At 35.1% G+C, this 21,233-nt stretch overlaps 3 protein-coding genes across 3 annotated transcripts; all 3 read right to left on the bottom strand.

The window, feature by feature from the left end:
- Positions 1-5,813: 5,813 nt before the first annotated feature.
- Positions 5,814-8,465, bottom strand: LOC133834026 (subtilisin-like protease 3). The gene is made up of 2 exons (XM_062263555.1): positions 6,714-8,465; positions 5,814-6,559 (listed from the first exon to the last, which is right to left on the bottom strand). Exons 1-2 carry the CDS (start codon positions 8,388-8,390, stop codon positions 6,041-6,043), a joined length of 2,196 nt encoding a protein of 731 aa, XP_062119539.1. The 5' UTR covers positions 8,391-8,465; the 3' UTR covers positions 5,814-6,040.
- A 1,286-nt stretch (positions 8,466-9,751) lies between these two features.
- LOC133780021 (subtilisin-like protease 3) lies at positions 9,752-12,203 on the bottom strand. The gene is made up of 2 exons (XM_062219906.1): positions 10,407-12,203; positions 9,752-10,304 (listed from the first exon to the last, which is right to left on the bottom strand). The coding sequence occupies exons 1-2, from the start codon at positions 12,201-12,203 to the stop codon at positions 9,795-9,797; spliced, it is 2,307 nt and encodes a 768-aa protein (XP_062075890.1). The 3' UTR covers positions 9,752-9,794.
- Positions 12,204-16,229: 4,026 nt separating this feature from the next.
- Positions 16,230-18,052, bottom strand: LOC133780020 (uncharacterized). The gene is made up of 2 exons (XM_062219905.1): positions 16,712-18,052; positions 16,230-16,499 (listed from the first exon to the last, which is right to left on the bottom strand). The coding sequence occupies exons 1-2, from the start codon at positions 18,050-18,052 to the stop codon at positions 16,230-16,232; spliced, it is 1,611 nt and encodes a 536-aa protein (XP_062075889.1).
- Positions 18,053-21,233: the final 3,181 nt, after the last annotated feature.

The following is a 21,233-nucleotide window of genomic DNA, read 5'->3' as shown; positions in this document are numbered from 1 at the left end:
TTTCAAATTTTAACTAGAAGTTTATTATGATGACTTTGATTCTCTAAACTTTACTTTTTGAAAGTTGTTCACTTCTTAAGTGAAACATGTATTTGGACTGAGTTACCTAATACGATGATATTGACATTTTTGTAGATCTAATATTTTTTTTTATCATTATATTGTTATCAAGGTACAAAAAATAAATTTTATTAAAATATAATATAAATCTTATAAAAGAATCTATAATAACATATTTTTTATAACACTTAAATAATGTCATGAAATAAACATAATGTTTGGCTTTTTGACAAAATATTTATAAGCTTGATAAATAGATATTGTTGTATTGTGTAACAAATAAAAACTGTTATAGAATAGTCAATTATAACACTATTGATAACACTTAAAAATTGTTATAAAAGGCCCAGACTTTTAATAACATGGTCTATGTTAGCATTGGGTAAAGTGTTATAAATTATTTTTGATAACACTTTTTTAGAGTTATCCATAATATTTTTTCCTTGTAGTGAATGTTTAGAGGAATACTTAGCACAGGAAGAAAAGAGGAGTTAGCATGAGAAAAAGAGGGGAAAAAGGATCCCAATATATAAAAACTAAAGAGCAAATCGTATATATGAAAATACAAAATTAATTAAGTAGTATTTATGAAAAAAAATCGTCATAAATTGATAAGAAATTTTAGGAATAAAAATCATCTGTCCTATTATTTCCTATCACTTTCGTGTCCCTCCAATAAACAATTTCCACGTCACTTTGTTTTAAAAACCAAACAAAAGGAACTTAATGTGAAGTTACAGGAATGACTGAATTTGTTTTTAAGAACTTGTTCTAAAGTCTAAACACATATTTTCCATATATTTGGCAGTTGTTATATAGCATATAAATTAGCTTGAAGAAACATTATTTTTATTTTAAATAAAAAAAACATATTATCTAGTAGTCATACAACAAAATTTGTTTTTTCTTAAAAAAAAAAGAATTTGTATCCTTCTTTCTGGGAAAAAAAATTAACAAAGCAATTTAAAAAAAAACAAATAAAAATTATTGTAAACGTCTCAACACCTACAACATCTCTTCTATATAATAAGTGTGTAGATAACGAAAATTCTGTGTTTTAACGGTTTTTTTTTTTTTTTCCCGTTAACTTTAACGGAATATTCTTATATTTAACATTAGAATATAAACCTGACATAAATTTAATTAAATAAATAATTAAACAAATTAAAATAAGATATTTTTGAGATATTTTACAATGATAATTATTTTAAAATAATAAAACCATATATTTTATAACTTAAATAAAATTTAATTCAACTTAAACTTAATATTATATTAAACATATAATATATAATCTTTTGTTATCACTATCAAATTAAAAAATTAGAACAAACTTAAACTTAAACAAAAATTAATTAATTAAAATAAGATATTTTAAATATATTTTATGATAATTAAAATAATTCAATCATATTTATTTAAAAATAATAAAGGCATACATATCATTTTTTTATCTTATAAATTTGCATGATAGTTTATTTTTTATCAAGTGATTGGAGCTCTTTTTCTTCATCAAAGGACATTGTGAGATACATTAGAAACTAAAAATAGTTTATGCGTGTATACTAATGTCTACACTATAACTTTTTCTATTCTTATTTTATTTCTATTATTAATTTATAATTAAAAAAATTAAAATAAGATATTTTTGAGATATTTTACAATGATAATTATTTAAAAATAATAAAATCATGTGTTGACCTTGATTTTGGTCAACGACACGGAGTCTAAAAAACGACAGAAAAGTAATATAGAGCTTGAGAAAATGATCTAATGGAAAAAATAAAGAACACATAAAATTTATAGTGGTTCGGCCCCAGTGATTGGTAATGACCTACGTCCACTTGATACTATTATTAGTATTAAGCTTCAAAGGTATGATCAAAGAACTTGAGTTCCTGAGTTTCACAGACCTTAGAAGAAGAAAACAATACAATGATGGATAATAGTAATATTATTCTAAAGGAAAAAGATCGATCCCCTTCCTTAAGCTATTTCTTGAGTACTTATAGGCTCAGGAAAAGTTACATAAATTAGGAAATAATATATATCCTTAATAATTGGATCTGCAGGTCATAATGCAGAGATATTCTCAGATATCATCATAATTGTACAGATCTTTACATAAATGAACTGAGTATACGACCAGTCTGGTCGTATATAAAACATGATATTTCCATACGGAAAAAATCCTGGTCGATAGGCGAGCAATATCTGTGCCACGTGTCGGTCACATGTTGAAAATCTTTGCCACGTAATCAACAGCTGTTTTTTGGATAAACACCATGTATTTTATAGCTTAAATAAAATTTAATTCAACTTAAACTTAATATTATATTAAACATATAATATATAATCTTTTGTTATCACTATCAAATTAAAAAATTAGAACAACCTTAAACTTAAACAAAAATAAATAAATTAATTAATTAAAATAGGATATTTTAAAGATATTTTATGATAATTAAAATAATTAAATCGTATTTATTTAAAAATAATAAAGGCATACATATCATTTTTTTTTATAAATTTGTGTGATAGTTTGTTTTTTATCAAGTGATTGGAGCTCTTTTTCTTTATCAAATTCATCAAAGGACATTGCGAGTTACATTAGAAATTAAATTTTTTTTATGCATGCATACTAATGTCTACACTATGACTTTTTCTATTCTTATTTTATTTCTATTATTAATTTCTTTTTAAATATTATTGTAATTTGTATATATATATGTATATTTCATGTAGTCATGTAAATATATATATGTCAATATTGTACTTAGATGTCATATATGTAGAGATTATTGATATAAATATTTATATATACTATAAAATTATAATTCATTCTATTATGTATATATATATATATATTTTAAAACAGGGAACCAATTTTTATCAAAGTGATAGACAATATTTACAACTTTAAAACTAAGCAGATGTGCATTACACGTTACTTTTACCTAGCAATAATAAAAAGAAGTTGAAAGCCATGGTATTCATATGGGTAAGAACATATAAATATCTCTTCTATATAAAATGTGTGTAGATAACATAAATTTTTTTGTTTTAACGATTTTTATTTTTTTTCCATTAACTTTAATGAAATATTCTTATATTTAATAGAATATTCTTATATTTAAGAGTAAATTGTAAACATGACTTAAACTTAAATAAAATAAAATAAATAAATAATTAAACAAATTAAAATAGGATATTTTTGAGATATTTTACAATGATAATTATTTAAAAATAATAAAACCATGCATTTTATAACTTAAATAAAATTTAATTAAACTTAATATTATATTAAACATATACTATATAATCTTTTGTTGCCAATGCCAAATTCAAAAACTAGAACAAACATAAATTTAAGAAAAAATAAATAAATTAATTAATTAATTAAAATAGGATATTTTAAAATGTTTTATGATAATTTAAATAATTAAATCATATTTATTTAAAAATAATAAAGGCATACATATCATTTTTTTATCTTATAAATTTGTGTGATAGTTTGTTTTTTATCAAGTAATTGAACTTCTTTTTTCTTCATAAAATTCATCAAATGACATTACGAGATATATTTCAAACTAAAAATAGCTAATCCATACATACTACTGTCTACACTATGACTTTTTCTATTCCTATTTTATTTCTATTATTAATTTCTTTTTAAATATTATTGTATTTTATATATATTTCATATAGTCATGTAAATATATATATATATATTTATGTAAACGTTGTGTTTAAATGTCATATAAGTATAGATTATTGATGTTGACGCCGTTTTTCGTCAACTTAAAATGTAGAGCACGTAAACAATAAAGACTATGGCAAAGATGAATAGTATAGTAGAACAATGAGGATTTTTTACGTGGTTCAGCAGTTAACTCTGCCTAGTCCACGAGTCTTTTTTATCCTTCAGGGAATAATTCTCCAGAAATTCTCTCAAGATCACAAAATTTCGTCTTTTTCAAGTGTCCATGATCTACCTATTTATAGAGGGTTCTCAGAGTTCGTTCCCACATATTTCGGGAAGATACTCCTCTTCATTAATGGGAATAATGACATTAATATCTGTAACTCCTATATACAAGGAAACGTCCCCTGAAGACCAGGGGGCATATAACAGACTAGTTAATAACCCTTTAATATAGGGAAGTTACAACAATAAATATCTTTTGAATGCATGGACTGCGTCTCATCAGATGACCCACTAAGCCGTTCGAGGTCGGCAATCAGCATCATGCCAGTCTATGTCTTTAGGTAAGTTATGAGCTATGCAGCTTTCCCCAAGACCAGCTCGGAGCGGGTAAAAACCACCGAGGCTGTTACATTCCGAGCTCATACCCATGCCAAGCTCGGGCTACTTGATCCGAGACACCTGATAATGGATATACTCCGATGCTACGTCTTTCGAGCTTAGAAAGAACTCTGAGGTTACATATCTTCGAGGTTACCACCTTGCTTCGAGGGTTTGGCACCTGGACCACGAACATGCACTTTAGATATCACGAGCTCAAATCTGACGAATCCAACTTTCGAGGTCACAATCTCAGGTCTCAAAATATGGATGTAACAATTGATATAAATATTTATATATACTATAGAACTATAATTTATTCTCTTATATATATATTTTAAAAAAATAGTGAACCAGCTTTTATTAAAATTATAGATAATATTTACAATTTTAAAACTAAGCAAATAACATGTATTACACATTGCTTCTACCTAGTATATATATATATATATATATATATTTGGATTTGAAAATTTACAAATTACTTTTCTGTTGTATTTCTTAATTAGGAAGAAAGAAATTGATTTTACATGCTAATAAAAACAAAAAACTTTGAAATAAAATCACTGAACACTAGAAGTTAATATTTATATAGATCTATTTCTGTCCAGGTATATTGCACTTCATTTTGGTGCAATTTTATTTTCTGGCTTTTTTAAAAAAAAAAATATTTGTATATGTCTCAACGCTGGCTTTATTCAGATAAGTATTGTTTGAGATGTCTCTGTAAAAAAAAAAGTTATTTAATAATTTATTTTAAAAAATAGATATCTTTTCGTTAACTTCCTTCCATATTATTTTAAAACAATAATTGATGTGGCAATTGCTCATTGGAGGGAGGAAAGTGATTGGAAAAAATGTGAGGCGATTTTTATTCAAATTTTAGTGGTAGTAAAAGTGAATTTTTTTTTACAAAATGTAGTAATTGTGGTAAATTTCCATAAAAACCCCTTTTTAATAATATTGATCGGGGTAGAAAGTGGATTCTTGTGGCCTGGAGATTCCTCTTTCCTTATAGAAAATATATGTCACCGATCTGTATATTATTTTGACTTTCTATTGTATAATATTGATTGAGGTTAAACAATCCTTATAATATGGGCATACATTTCGGATATTTTTTTTTTTTATTGTGTGTGCAATTTTAGGAGCTTTATATAATCATCTCTTTCTTAATAAAGTTTAAGTCCTCACTTGCAAGTTTATTTTTCTGGCCATTGAATCTCATCAATATGTATATATATACACATATTTTAGAAATCTCTACACCAAATATGTCATCTTTATTTCTACAAAAATGACAAATTATTAATCAAGTAATAAAAACCTTAGCTACTTATCACATCATACTCTTCTTCATCGCATTCTATTTAGAAGATGGTGCTAAATAAACAAAATGTAACATAAAAAATATCGAAAGAATTTCCAAAACATTAAATATTGGGTGCAAATCTTCATTAACCCAGTACAAGTATCCTTACATAGAGATCAAAGAAGCCCTCTCCAAAAAAAGCTCAAATCCCTATAGCTAGCTACCTCATCAAATAATTTATTGAAATGGAAATATATATATGTATATATAACATATTTTTGCTGTTATTATTATTAAATCCATTCTCAAACAATGTTTCACCTTGAGCTCAAGTTTTTTTTCCTTCATCTCCAAACCTTTTATTACTCAAAAATGACAGAAATTGGGCTTCTAACAGAGTGTTTATGATCAGAAACCCATCTCAAATATCCCTGGCTGAAATTGCTCTGGGAAGAAGTAGGTACAGTTGTTGGGGTAACTGTGATTGTATAGTTAAGCTTCTGGTTCAATTCTGTGAATGTAAGCTTACTAGGATTGACAACGACTTTAGTTCCATCTGGGTCGAAAACCACCGAATTGTAGACCGAGTTAGCTAGACCAACATTGGTGACTGTTCTTGTGTAGGTCTGGGGCCCAGGTGACTTACTGTTGAAAATTAGAGAAAAGGAGGGATAATTGAGCTCTGTTGCTGATATGGTTTTGACTTCGTTGCACCTCACATATTGGTCAACGATGATTGAGACTTGTGTGTCTGAGTAGCTCAGTCCACAAAGATAAGGTATGTAATCTTCTGGTTTCAAGTCGTAGATCAGACCTGGATCTTGTGCTAATGCCGGATTTATGTGGCCTGAGCCGGTGGCGAACAAGTCTGCTGGATTGCTCTGATAATAATAATAATAATAAAAGACAAGATTAGTGTAAATTACAAAATCACATATATAAAATTATTTCACGAGAAAAAAATCATTTTTTAATGGAGTTGGAAGACCATTTTTAAACAAATTATATATATGCATGAAATTATTAGCTACATACGGTTTCGTCCGGGATGGGTTTTCCTCCGCCGTTGATGACGTAGGCGGTTGTCATCATGGCGGACTTAATGGCGGCCGGAGACCAGTTAGGGTGAGTGCTTCTGAGCAAAGCAGCTACTCCACTGAGATGTGGGCAAGACATGGAAGTACCTGAAGCGGTGTTAAACGTTGCAACTTCTGAAGACGAGTTGCCATGGGAGATTGGCCATGCAGCCAAAATATCGACGCCGGGACCTGTAATGTCCGGTTTCAGAATACCAGGGCTGGTTAGACTCGGACCTCTGGATGAGAACGAAGCAATGGTTGGTGCAGTTGAATCTCCCAGCGTAGTTCCTTCAAACGATATCGTAGCCGTTGGTGACGTTGTCGAGTTTATATATGCCATGATCTTCAACGACTCGGCGTAACTCACGTGACTCGCCGGGAGCACGTGAACATCAGCCGAAGTGACCGCCCCGTCTGACTTTCGATTCATCAAAATCATGGCTACACCGCCGGCTCTCTTCACTTCCAACCCCTTTGCGACTCTCCCGAGAGACCCGCCTCTGTCACAAGCCACGATTTTCCCGGCAACGATGTCTGCGCTTAGCGTACCGTTATCGCAGTAATTGGAGTTGTTAATTTTGCTTGCTCCGCCGTAAACGAGTGGCAGAAACACCGCTGAGTTTAGAGTCTTGGGTTGGTACATCGACTGCCCATCTAATGCCTCTCCGTTTCCAATCTTCACCGTTGCCTTGATTTTCCGGTCAATGGTGGAGGCTCCGACAGTGAGAAGCCAAGGAGCTATGTTTGACAAAGTGGAATGTTCAGGACCAGAATTCCCAGCCGAGGAACTCACGAAGATACCCTTTCGGATAGCAGAGAAGGCACCGACGGCGATCGCGTCAGCGTGCATGGGATCATTTTCTCCTCCGCCGATGGACAAAGAGAGAATATCAACGCCGTCGTTCACGGCAGCTTCCATCCCAGCCAAAATGTCACTCTCAAAACAACCTTCGAGTCCGCATACTTTGTAAATCGATAAGTGGGCAAGCGGTGCCATTCCCACCGCCGTGCCGTTGGCGTTTCCCAGCACATTTGCACCCTTAACAAAGTTCCCGGCTGCCGTACTCGCAGTGTGCGTCCCGTGTCCTTCCACGTCCAACGGAGGCGTTTCTAAAGGCTTTTCTGTTTCGTTAGTGGTTACAAAATTCCTAGCTCCGATCAGCTTTTTGTTACAGCCGCCGAAGCCAGAAAACTGGCACATGCCTTTCCATTTACGTGGCGGAGGAGGCATCCCATCGTCCTTGAACGAAGGGTGGTCCGGCTTTATTCCGGTGTCGAGAACACCCACTATGACACCTTGTCCTAACTTGGCCTTGTCCCACAACCCTAGCCCTTGGCGCAATCCCAAAAAGTCGGGGGTACGAGTGGTGTGTAAAGAGTAGAGTTTCTCCGGTTTAGCTGAGATGACACCTTCTTTGGCAGCCACTTGTCTGGCTTCCTCCTCCGTCAACTTGGCTGCGAAGCCGGTGGCCACACTGTTGTACGTGTGAACCAGACGTGGGTCCCTGCCGCCACCGCCGCCGCCTCCTTCGATTTCCGAGCTCATGGTACCAACAGAAGAACTGCTCGCAGGTAAAAATGTTTGATACCAAGGATCTAAAAAATTGTTTCCTCCGTTCGAAAGAGGGAGCATATTTTCTGGTCTTTTCACGTAAACAATGTAAGTCTTTTTCGTATTACTTTCTTCAGCTGTAGCCACCGCACAATTCAAAATCAAAACTGATAGCAAAAAAGGGTAGAAGAACTCCACCGCTGTCCATTGTCGTTTAGTCTCCATCTTCTTGGGAAAAGACAGTGTTTGGTGTCGTTTTATCAACTCGATATATATATATTATATACAAGGTAGAAACCTAAGAAAATGAACTTGAATAATAAAAAGGTCTAATGGGGTTGTAAAGAAGAACATAGGTTCGAAGAGGAAGATAGTTAGAACAACATTAATAGAACACTAACCATTACGTTAAACATGTTTTTTTTTAATTGTTATATTTTGTCGTGGCCAACTGCATGATATATATGCTAAGCAATTAAGTGCTTTCTTTAGAAAATTGTGAGATAAATTTAGAAACTATGATTGAGGGAGAGGTGGGCTAGGTAGTGTGCCGTTCATATTGGTTTTGACAGTTTCAAAAGTTGAAAACTTTCATGTGCATGGCTGGAATGGAATGGAGGGATTATCGTTTTTTTTTTTTTTTATGCTATATAGCAAGAATAGTAAAGCAAGACCCTGGTACTATTTTGACTACTTTTTGTCCTAAAATAAGATATGCTCCTCCTTGGCAAAGCCTAAAAGATGGGTGTTTTGGGGTTTGATACGTTTTTGGAATTCTTTTTTTTTTTTATCATTTTACTATTATTTTTTAAAATTACAAAAATTCAATTTTTAATTAAGTTTTTATTTTAAATATAAAATCTTTGTATTTTACGTGAATTAATTTACACCATACTTTTATGGGAAAATATTATATATGGATTTTTTTATCATACACAACAAAATCTCACTTTACAGTATAATAAGTCATTTATTTATTAAAGATATTGCTTAGTGCACACGTGTGAATGTATGCAAAGTAAAACTTTTCTTGGACAAATGTCACAAAATCCTCTAATTTTTGTTGAACCATTGGTAATACGCATCTATGCATTATATTCATTTTGTTACCTATGATAAATTTCACACTAAACATTATATTTTTCTCATCTACAAACCATATTCATTTTCTCATTTGATTTATTAGGCAATGTTTTCTTTTTTTACTTGTCAACCTATATATTTAGGAGTCATAAAATTAATGCCTTCACCTAATGTTACTATGAAATAAAGTGCAGCTCCTCTAAAAAAATTAAATCCTACCTCTAATAAAATAAATTCATTTGTTTTGTTTTGGAGTTAAAGGGCTCGGACCATCAAATAATTTGCTAAAATTGTAAAATGCTGTCATTGTTACTTAATATGATTTTAGACAACACATACCAATAATGGTTTGACAGAAAATGCTGTAATATTTTGGTCTTTTCAACCATTTTAACTCAATATTCAATCAAATACGACAGATATTTGGCTTCTAACAGAGTACTTATCAGAAACCCATCTCAAATATCCTTGACTAAAACCCTTCCTATTGGTCCTAGCTCCACCACTTATTGAGAAAATATTAATTGTATATACAACCTTCTGGTAAACCTCATTGAACATAATCTTATTAGGCTTCACACCAACCCCAGTTCCCTCTGGTGGGAAAACCTCCAAAGTGTAGATTGAATTAGCCTCACCAACATTCGTCACTGTCCTATTATAGCTCTGAGTTTCTGAACCCAAAATTATAGAAAACGATGGATAATTAAGCTCTGCTTCTCCTATGCTTTTCACAGCTGAACACTTTACTGTTTCTTGTGTAATGACCGAAACTTGATCATCTGTATAGTTCAATCGACAAAGATAAGGAATGTAATCTTCTGGTTCAATGTTGTAGATTAGACCTGGATTGTTTGCTTTGGACGGGTTCACATGGCCTGCCCCTATGGCAAAAATGTCTGCTGGAGAAGCCTAATTGTGTTATGATAAAGTGTTATAATATGGTCAAAAGATTAAGATCACAAGTGTGTATGTAATGTAAGTGACTAAAGATTCACTCTTTGTTTGTAGTACCTTTTCGTCCAAAATGGGCTTTCCTCCGAAGTTGACAACGTCGGCAGTTGTCATGATGGCGGACTTAATAGGGGCAGGAGACCAGTCAGGGTGAGAGCCTTTTAGCAGAGCTGCAATACCACTGAGATGTGGGCAAGACATAGAAGTACCCGAAATCATATTAAACGGTATGTTTGAAGTAGAGTTGTCCACCGAGGACGGCCATGCGGCTAATATGCTGACCCCGGGACCTACAATGTCCGGCTTTAGAATCCCAGGACTTGCCGAGTTTGGTCCTCTGGAGGAGAACGAAGTCAACGCCGGAGAATGAGAATCTCCTATCACAGTTCCTTGGAACAAGATTGTGGCTTCTGGGGTTGTCGAGGTTGAATTTATATAGGATTTGATCTTCACTCCGGCGGCGTAACTCACATGACTCACTGGAAGCACGTGAGGATCAGCGTATGTACTGAACCCATCAATCTTTTTGTTCATCAGAATCATGGCGGCGCCGCCGGCTCTCTTCACTTCTTTTCCCATTTCGATTCTTCCAATCTCTACACTTCTGTCACAGGCGACTACTTTTCCCGCCACAACGTCTTTTTGGAGCGATCCCGGCATGCAAAACGCAGAGGAATCGTTGCCATTCGAACCGGCGTAGACTAGCGGCAACAATGTCGTTTGGTCGTAGTCCTTAGGCTCAAACTGAAACAACGATTCGCCCTCGAATTCTTCTCCGGTTCCGAGCTTCACAGTGGCTTTTATTCTCCTATCAATGGTGCTAGCTCCGACAGTGAGAATCCACGGAGCTTCATTGGCCATCGTAAAGTAACCAGGACCCTCGTTTCCGGCCGAGCAGCTGACGAAAATACCCTTTTGGGCGGCGGCGAAGGCGCCAATGGCGATCGAGTCAGCGTAGAACGGAGTCGAGCCTGCACCGAATGAGAGAGAAAGAACGTCGACGCCATCACTTACGGCAGCGTCGATTGCAGCTAATATGTCAGCTCCATAACAACCAGCTTCGCATACTCTGTACATCGCCACGTGAGCAAAAGGTGCCATTCCGGCTGCCGTGCCGTTGGCTTCTCCGAACACATTAGCGCCCTGAACAAAATTCCCGGCTGCCGTACTCGAAGTGTGAGTCCCATGACCGTTCACGTCAAACGGAGGCAGACTTTTAAGCTCCCCTGTTTTGTCCAACTCTGTCACAAAATTCCTTGCTCCTATAAGCTTGTTGTTACACGCGCTGCCGGTAAACTCGCACGTGCCTTTCCATTTAGGCGGTGGAGGAGGAACCCCTTCATCACTAAACGAAGGGTGGTCTGGCCATATCCCGGTGTCGAGGACACCTATGATAACTCCTTGGCCTAATTTGGTTTCATTCCACAATCCTAATCCTTGGTGTAACCCCAAAAAATTTGGACTATGAGTTGTGTGTAAAGTGTAGATTTTCTCTGGTTGAACTGAAACGACGCCGTCTTTCTCCGCCAAGGCTTCGGCCTCCTCCGCCGTCAACCTAGCCGCAAATCCGGTGGCCACATTCCGGTATGTGTGAACCATACGAGGGTGCTTGGTTGAGCCGCCGGTGGTGGTGGTGGTATTAGCACTACTAGGAGGTAAAAATGTCTCGTACCAACTATCCATATGGCTAGTTGACTGAGCTGAAAGCACTTCGTAATGTTTTGGCTTCTTCACATGAACTATGTAAGTCTTAAAGCTACTTTCTTTGGCTTCTGCTATGGCTACTAAATGATTGAAAATGAGAACTGACACCAAAAAAAAGAGAGAGACTTGGTCTAATATGTTTCCACATTTCATTTTCTTAGAGAAAATTGATTAATGTAGAATGGTTGGTGTTTAATCTTTTACTTGATTTTAAAGAGTTGGTCTTGGATTTGAAATAGGCCGGCTGATGAAGATCTCAGCTACTTTGGAATTTAGAGTAAGTAATGGCCAAATGGAGGTGTGTAGAGATCACAATATGACTATATGCATGTAGAACAAAGCAGCAAAATATTGACCTTAATATTAGACAAGTTTTGACTTGGTAGCTGTGGCTTATATTTTGTATTTATATGTAATGGTAAGATAAAGTTCATTAAGTAAAAACAAATTAATAAAATAGTTTTGAATTCTTGACGTAACACTTATTAATTAGAGATTTAAAACTATGATTAAGAAAGAGGTGGGCCACTCTTTCTTGAATGAATATTGCATAAGGGTTTGGTGTAATGTGTTATGTAGTAGTCATTGGTAAAACTAGACCTTTTTTCCTAAGTGAACGGAATGTTATCACGTGCGGAGGAGACCATCTTAAGTTATACGAGAGTCTATTTAAGGGTTTCATTAGTTTGCCAATAGAAAATTGTGTTTTGTAAAAATGTAATTTTAAAATGAAAATCTTAATTTAGTTACTGAAAACATATTTTTGAAAATGTAATTGGTTCATTGTCTGTAAATTATTTTTTAATTTTAAAAAACTGAATCTGTCATTGGTAAAAAATCTAAAATATAACAGAAATAGAATATATAATTGGTTTACTGAATTTAAAAATTATTTTAATTTATTATTTATATACATAGGTAATATAATATTGAATTTTAATTTATCAATAGATTTATTCAAGCTTTTGATGAGCATATATTATATTTATACATGCATTATAAACAAAAATAATTATTTTCAATCAATATATAATATCATATACAGTAACATGCAAGCAATATTAATATTATATATTCTAATTTTTATTGTAAAAGCACTATAAACAAAAAAAATTTCATATCAAACACACACATGAAAGGTGTTCATATTCTAATCTTTTAGGTTTCATAAACAGGTGTTCCCGAATGAATTTTTTCATCTTCTTTTCTTGGTTTCACATGAAAACAGATCAAACATCGACACCATTATAGGAGAGACTCTTGAAGATCATTGTACTAATTATTCTTACCCAGGCAAACCAACCACAACGGAAATGAATATTTGAAAAAGCACACACACAAACATAAACATAGGGGTGTGGACTATTTGTACTATGAATTCTAGGATCCCATGTGTTGAATCTCTACACTGAGATATGCTTATGTCTGCTTGAACAACTACCTGATTAAGATCATAGAGCAAATTAAGACACACACACATATATATATATAATAATTATGAAAGAGCCCTCCAAAAAAAAATTGTCATGATGTGTTTACCATGCACCAAAAGCTTGGCATTGTTGGTTTTATTCCAAGTTTTTGGTTTTGGAGATAGTGTTTTTAATGGAGCTGGTCTGGGTTTGGATTGAAGAAAGCTCTCGAAGAGCTAACCAAAATGGAAAGAGTTTAGAATATACTTGAATATTGCGGCTAGGTCATGTTCATTGATGATGATTTGTATTTATATAATACCGAAACTGTACTGTTTTTACAAAGATAAATGAGCAGAGCAAAAGACAAATTCAAATAAAACAATATGACATCAAATATAAAATGGACATAAACGACAAACATTAAATTAAATAAAAAGCATATTTAAACTTAAAGTAAAGAAGCTGGTCACGTGGTGCTCTGCATCAGTCTTCCTTGCTATGAGAAAAACTCGACTCTGAGTTTGTAGCTGCAGTTGGAGCATCGTTAGGAGGGTGATAGGTGAACAAATCAGCAACGTTGAAGGTGTTGGAGATACAAAGGTCAGATGGAAGCTCAACCACATATGCACTATCATTCACTTTGTGGAGGATTCGACATGGGCCAATTTTCTTGGGCATGAGCTTGTTGTAAGTGCTAGCAGGAAAATATTCCTTACGGAGATGGACCATAACCAATTAACCTTCAGAAAATGTCTTTAAACGATGATGTTTATCAGCAGACTCTTTGTAAGCAACAGCTGATTAAATTAAACAGTGCTTAACATCTTGGTGCATCTGGACGATTTCATCAGCAAGTTCAATAGCAGACTTGGATTTCAGTTTCGGAAGAGCAACCAAATCAATAGTCAAATTAAGAACCTTAGTGTAAACTATCTGAAATGGGGCAAGACCGATAGAGCGATTAGGAAGAGAGTTAAAAGCAAATTCAACCTGAGGAAGAGCTAAACTAAATCCCACTGTTTGGGTTTGTCGTTGGCAATACAACGGATCATGTTGCCCAATGATCGATTAACAACTTTGTTCTGTCCTTCGGTTTGAGAATGATGTGCACTACTAAAGTTGAGAGTCATGTCTAGCCGCTACCACAAAACCTGCCAAAAATGGCTTATAAATTTGACATCCCGGTCAGAGGTGATAGAGTGAGGAACACCATGAAGACGGACGACTTCGTGGAAAAATAACTTGGCAACAAAACTAGCATCAGCTATTTTCTTACAGGGAATAAAATGAGCCATTTTGGAAAATTGATCAACGACGACAAACACAAAGTCGACATGTTGTGCTGTCTGCAAAAGACCAAGAACAAAGTCCATGGTCAAGTCTTCCTAAATGTTCTTTGTTATCGGGAGTGGAAGATAGAGCCCGATATTTTGATGTTGTCCTTTTGAGGTTTGGAAAATACCACAATGTTCAACAAATCGAGTTGCTTGGGGCTTTAATTGTGGCCAAAAGAATCTGTCCTCAATCAAAGCAATGGTTTTATCGCGACCAGGGTCTGCTACAAGACCGCTAGCATGGAGCTCACAAATTAGTTGCTCACGAAGTGAGGTATTGGGGATGCATAGTTGATTCCCTTTGAAGAGATATCCACTATTAATGTTAAAATCCTTAAATGGTGTACCTGTCTTGCAATGGGACCAGATATCAGCAAAATCAAAATCAGTGTCATAGAGTGTAGGGAGTACCTCAAAGACTACAATTTATGTGTGAAGAGTAGCTAGCAGATGCGATTTTCGACTCAAGGCATCAACAACTTTATTAGTGGAACCATTTCTATGTTTGAAGACATAAGAGAATTTATGCAAAAAGAGAATCCAACGAGCATGCATTCTATTCAAGGACTTTTGGGAACTAAGAAATTGTAGAGCTTGGTGGTCACAATGCAAAATGAAATCCTGCTACAATAGGTAAGGCTCCCAATGGTGAAGAGCTCTCACAATGGCATAGAGTTCTTGCTCATATATAGTCCAACATTGCCGAGCATCATTAAGTTTTTCGCTAAAGAATTCTACAGGTCTACCATCTTGAGAGAGGACAGCTCACATGCCAGTCATAGATGCATCTGTCTCAACTTCAAAGGGTTTGTCAAAGTCTGGCAGAGCCAACACTGGAGCATGACACAATTTTTCTTTTATGAGCTTGAAGCTTGCATCTTGTTCGAACCCCCAAGTGAAATGACCAGCGCGCAAACAATTAGTTAATGGAGTCATGATCACACTGAAATTCTTAATAAATCGTCTATAGAAAGTAGCCAACCCATGGAAGCTCCGAAGTTCTGAAACAGATTGCGGGACTGGCCTATCAGTAATAACTTGTATTTTGCGAGCATCCACATGTATCCCATCAACCCCAATAATGAAACCAAGAAATAACAAATGATCAACTAAGAATTCACACTTCTTCAAGTTCAAATAAAGTTGATTGTCGTGCAAGACTTTCAAAACTAACTCAAGATGCAACAAATGCTCATCCTCATATTTGCTAAAGATTAGGATATCATTAAAATAAACAACAACAAACCTGCCAATAAAAGGTTTTAGCACCTCGTTCATCAACCGCATGAAGGTTCTAGGAGCATTGCTAAGGCCAAACGGCATGACCAGCCATTCATAGAGGCCTTCACGAGTCTTGAAGGCAGTCTTCCATTCGTCACCTTGGCGAATTCAAATCTGATGATAACCACTGCGAAGGTCAAGGCGCGAAATTACTCGCGAACCATCAGTTTGTCAACCATATCTTCCAAACGGGGAATGGTAAAGCGATACTTTATAGTAATTTTGTTGATGGCACGACTATCAACACACATTCGCCACGAACCATCCTTTTTTATGACCAATAAAGCGGGAACAGCACAAGGGCTTAAGCTAGCTCGTATTAGATTCTTAGCAAGAAAATCATCAACAAGACGTTGTAAAATGCCGTGCTCCTTTGGTGCTAGTCTATAGTGGGGAAGATTCAGAAGAGTGGCCCCTACCTGAAAATCAATATGATGTTGAATCTCCCTCAATGGTGGCAGCTAGTTAGGTAAATCAGACGGAGCCACTGAAGGAAATTTTGAGAGTAACTGTCCAACAACTGGAGGGACAATAGAGGAATCGGTCAAAGCCTCTTTCACGAGCACAATAACCAATACAGAGCTGTCCTTAAGAGCAACACCAAAATCAATGGCATCAAAAGGGTGTCTACCTTTGGGGATGTAGATGGCAGCGGTGAAGATGGGATAAAAGGTAAAAGGGCAATCTTCCTTCCTTTCCAATGAAACACATATGTGTTGTCTCGACCCTTGTGTAAAACATCCCTATCAAAAAGCCACAGTCTCCCCAAAAGTATGTGGCAAGCATCCATCTCAACCATATCACAACTAACATCGTCATGATAATTCTTGCCAATAGAGAATGAGAAACGACAAAGCTCGGTGACCTTAGCTTCAATACCACACTTAATCCAACCGAGTTTATAAGGTTGCGGGTGTGGAGAAGTTTGCAAAGCAAGAGTTTTCACCAAGGCTTTCGATACAACATTCTCTGTACTACCACTGTCAATAATGACATCACACACCTTGTTGTTGATGGTGCACCGAGTACAAAAGATAGTATTGCGTTGGCTAGGCAATGATTGCTTAGAGGCCAAAATAATTTTTTCCAGAATACACACAATTGGGTCACCCTCGTCACCGACAGCAAAATCAGTATCATCATAAAGAGTAGCAGAATCATCAACATGAAAAAAATCATCTCCATGCGCACCGTCATAATCATCAATCACAAAGGCAGTCCTGCATTTAGGACACTCGTTGGAACGGTGTCCGGGTTCAAGGCAGCGATAACATCGATCAGGGCCAGAACGGGAATACGGATTATGAGATCGGGGAAAAGATTGTTTACCCGGAGTTGTAGGTGGTGGTTGTGGTCGCGACGGTGGGGCAGAGGAAGAACTAGGTTTATTTGTAGGAGGAGCAGAGGCAGAAGATGGAGTAACATCAGAAGTGGGCCGCCATGAAAAAGAGGAGTGTATGGGAGCATGAACTTGTTGAGTTTCCACTTTGGTTGCCAAATTGACTGCATCAGAAAGAGACCAAATAGAGTGCAAAGATAGTGGGTACTTAATGTTTTCACGCAGGCCACCTAAGAAATAAGTGACTTGTTGTAGCTCGGTCTCTACCAAATCTGTTCGAGCATTGAGACGATAAAACTCAGAAGCATAGTCAGCCACAGAACGTTTATGTTGACGACATTGTTGGTACTGTTGGTAGAGAGTTTGTTCGTAGTCCAGATGGAGAAAACGGGCACGGAGGAGTTGTCTCATTCTAGGCCATGAACGAATTGGTTGTTTGCCAGAGCGACGCTGATGATTTTGCAATTGGTCCCACCATGCAACAACACCTCCTTTAAGTTTATAGGAAACGAGCTGAACTTGAGAGGTAGCGACAACATTCATGCACTCAAAGAACTTTTCAATTGTGGACAACCAATCTAGAAAGTCTTCGATATGTAAATGGCCATCAAACCAAGGAATGTCAATCTTCATCTTAAAGTCATGTTGTTGATTGTGACGGTGGTGAAGAACAAGGTGGTGAGAAGCAAGAAGTTACAAGCTGGGCATTACGACGAACATGTGGAGGGCGAACATTGGGAGCAGGAGGTGGTGGCAAATCAGCAGCAATAAAGGCATGTGGTTGAGGAATAACTTGATCACCAACAGGTGGAACATTATGATTACCTTGGGGACGTGGATGGAGCTGGCCAAAGGCATCACAAACCTCTTGGATGAAGTCTTTACATTGATCTAAGTGTTGCTCCATCGTGGTCATCCTTGCCCAAAGGGCCTGCACGTCGTGGTTTTTTCCGCCGGCATGGCGACCATCGCCTGCATCATCTGTCATCAGTACAACTGGGGAAGCTTGGGGCTCTGATGCCAAATAATGGAGCTGGTCTGGGTTTGGATTGAAGGAAAATCTCGAAGAGCTAACCAAAATGGAAATAGTCTAGAATATACTTGAATATTGCAGCTAGGTCATGTTCATTAATGATTATTGGTATTTATATAATACCAAAACTATACTATTTTTACAAAGATAAATGAGCAGAGCAAAAGACAAATTCAAATAAAACAAGATCACATCAAATATAAAATGGACATAAACGACAAACATTAAATTAAATAAGACACATATTTAAACTTAAAGTAAAGAAGTTGGTCACGTGGTGCTCTGCATCAGTTTTGTTGAATTTTTGTGTATAGTACCAAAAAACAAATACAGAACTTGAATCAAAATATAAACTGTAAAAAAAAAAAAAACCAAATTTTATACTGGCTCAACCAAAGATAAAACTTTGGTCTACATCCAATTGAGCTTCATCATGATCAACCCATTATTAACATCAACATCACACCACAAATTATATAAATATAGACCCCAAAATAATAAACTCTACCAAACAAGATATGTAACATCAATTTCAGCAAGGAAAACTAGTAATTGTAAATTAAAGCAATAAACAATTCCATATCCATTTCAGCAAGCATGGAAAACTTAAATTAAGCATAAGGTTTAGCTAAATACAAACTCCAACTTCAACTCAAATACCAGGTTTTCCTACATGTATTTTAATCCAAGCATCCAACATAACTTCTAAATAAAAATATTAAGACTATAGTCATTTTGGATTATTGCTGCCACTTTTCTTTTTTAACCATATAGATATAGATTATATGTATAACCATATAATCAATGTGCAGAAAACATGGTGAATTTTCACATCTATTTCAAGCTAGACTAACATTACATAAATGTGCTTAGAAACATGGTTAATGGACTAAAAAAGTACTTAGAAAATGAAGCTTAAATCCAAACAGTTCTTGCCATGTAGGAAAAGCAAGTATCAACAACTTTAACACAATCATAGATTACTTTAAGCATTGCTTTAAGTTCACCTTCAAATATATTGCCAACAACAATTATCATAGCTGTCAAAATCTTAAACAGACCATTGCAATCTTTGATAACTACTATGTCGTGCCCTTACCTTACTTGAAATTACAGTCTCTTATAAAAAATTTAACAAACACTTGAAGGACATATTTCATATACAAATGGAATTAAGCACAACTTCCTTCTTCCTTACCCATTTCTGTTTGAGATTTTTTAGTCAACTCATCATTTATCTTGTCATTTTACTTTCTTTACTTCTTTAAAGACCTCTAATGGCAGTGGAGCTCTTAAGGTTTCCATATTCACCAAGTGATAAAAAATATCTAGGACTCGAGGAAATGGAGAGAATAGAGGGTTAGAGACAAAATAATAAATCTAATTTTAGGGGAATAGGATAAGGGCTAAAAACATATTAACAAATATGATTTTAGGAAAAAAAACATATTCACACTCGGATCAAGAGCAAAAACACATTCAAACTCAAATCAAGAGCATTTAAACTCAGATTTATTGCTCTTTCATATTTATTTCTCTTTCAATATCAAACATTAAAGTTCAGATCAATAGCAAATATAATCAAAGGCCAAGTCTTCAAACAAAACTTTCAAATAATTTTTTTTTAGATGTAAAGCATAGAGAGAAAGAGAAAGAGCTCACCTTAGATGGAGTGTTGGCAACTACGTGGTGGATTGGTCGACTCTGCAATGGTGTGGTAGAGAAAGACTGAGTGTTGAGCTGCTTAGAGGAGAGAACGAAGTGGAGAGACTTTTTAAAGAGTTTTTTAAAAGTGAGAAAACGTGGTTTTATCGTTTTTTCTTTTACAACGTAGAATTAGGATCTTATTTGGATCCAATTTTAAAAAATATTATACCAATCAAGAATTTATATGGGTCCCACAAATGTTAAAATTTGAAAATGATAAAAGTGGATCCAAATCCACTACCAATCAAACCCTAAGCATTTCATATTCATACGGAAATTTCATATTATATGCATAATAACATCATTGATTCGGCATTGAAACACTATCAATTTTGCATCGAAAAATCATCGTTGTGGACAAAAAAACAAGTTTTCAGGATTGCATCACAAGAGCATCGAAACACTATCGAAATTGCATCGAAACACCATAAAAAAAAGCATCTAAATTACATCAAAACGATGTATTTTCGATGCGAAATCGATGCAATTTCGATGCTCTTGCGATGCAATCATGAAACTTGATTTTTGGCAAAAACAATACTTTTTCGATGCAAAATCGATGGTGTTTCAATGTAAAATTGATGGTGTTTTGATGTTCTTGCGATACAATCATAAAAACTTATTTTTTTTGGGGCAAAACGATGCTTTTTCGATGCAAAATCGATGATGTTTCGATGCAAAATTGATGGTGTTTTGATGTTGTTGCAATGCAATCATGAGAACTTGATTTTTGGCCAAAACTATACTTTTTCGATGCAAAATCGATGATGTTTCGATGCTCTTGCGATGCAATCATAAAAACTTATTTTTTTGGCCAAAACGATATTTTTTGATGCAAAATCGATAATGTTTCGATGTTTTTGCGATGCAATCATGAAAACTTGATTTTGGCTATAACGATGTTTTTTCGATGGTGTTTCGATGCAATTTCGATGCAAAATCGATGGTGTTTTGATGCTTTTGCAATGCAATCATGAAAACGTTTTTTTGGCCAAAATGATGCTTTTTCGATGCAAAAGCTATGATGTTTCGATGCTATTGCGATGCAATCATGAAAACTTGATTTTTGGCCAA

This window comes from Humulus lupulus, chromosome 5 (genome assembly GCF_963169125.1).
Source record: "Humulus lupulus chromosome 5, drHumLupu1.1, whole genome shotgun sequence".
Classification (NCBI taxonomy): domain Eukaryota; kingdom Viridiplantae; phylum Streptophyta; class Magnoliopsida; order Rosales; family Cannabaceae; genus Humulus; species Humulus lupulus.
This window is presented reverse-complemented; position numbering and strand designations above follow the sequence as displayed.

Excerpts from the sequence above, each read along its gene's own strand:
- LOC133834026 (XM_062263555.1), bottom strand. The coding sequence starts at position 8,390 with ATGCTCCCTCTTTCGAACGGAGGAAACAATTTTTTAGATCCTTGGTAT. Across the intron at positions 6,560-6,713 it reads AACCCATCCCGGACGAAACC|AGCAATCCAGCAGACTTGTT; the intron begins GTATGTAGCTAA and ends TATTATTATCAG.
- LOC133780021 (XM_062219906.1), bottom strand. The coding sequence starts at position 12,203 with ATGAAATGTGGAAACATATTAGACCAAGTCTCTCTCTTTTTTTTGGTG. Across the intron at positions 10,305-10,406 it reads AGCCCATTTTGGACGAAAAG|GCTTCTCCAGCAGACATTTT; the intron begins GTACTACAAACA and ends TAACACAATTAG.
- LOC133780020 (XM_062219905.1), bottom strand. The coding sequence starts at position 18,052 with ATGAAGATTGACATTCCTTGGTTTGATGGCCATTTACATATCGAAGAC. Across the intron at positions 16,500-16,711 it reads TGCCATCTACATCCCCAAAG|GTAGGGGCCACTCTTCTGAA; the intron begins GTAGACACCCTT and ends ATTGATTTTCAG.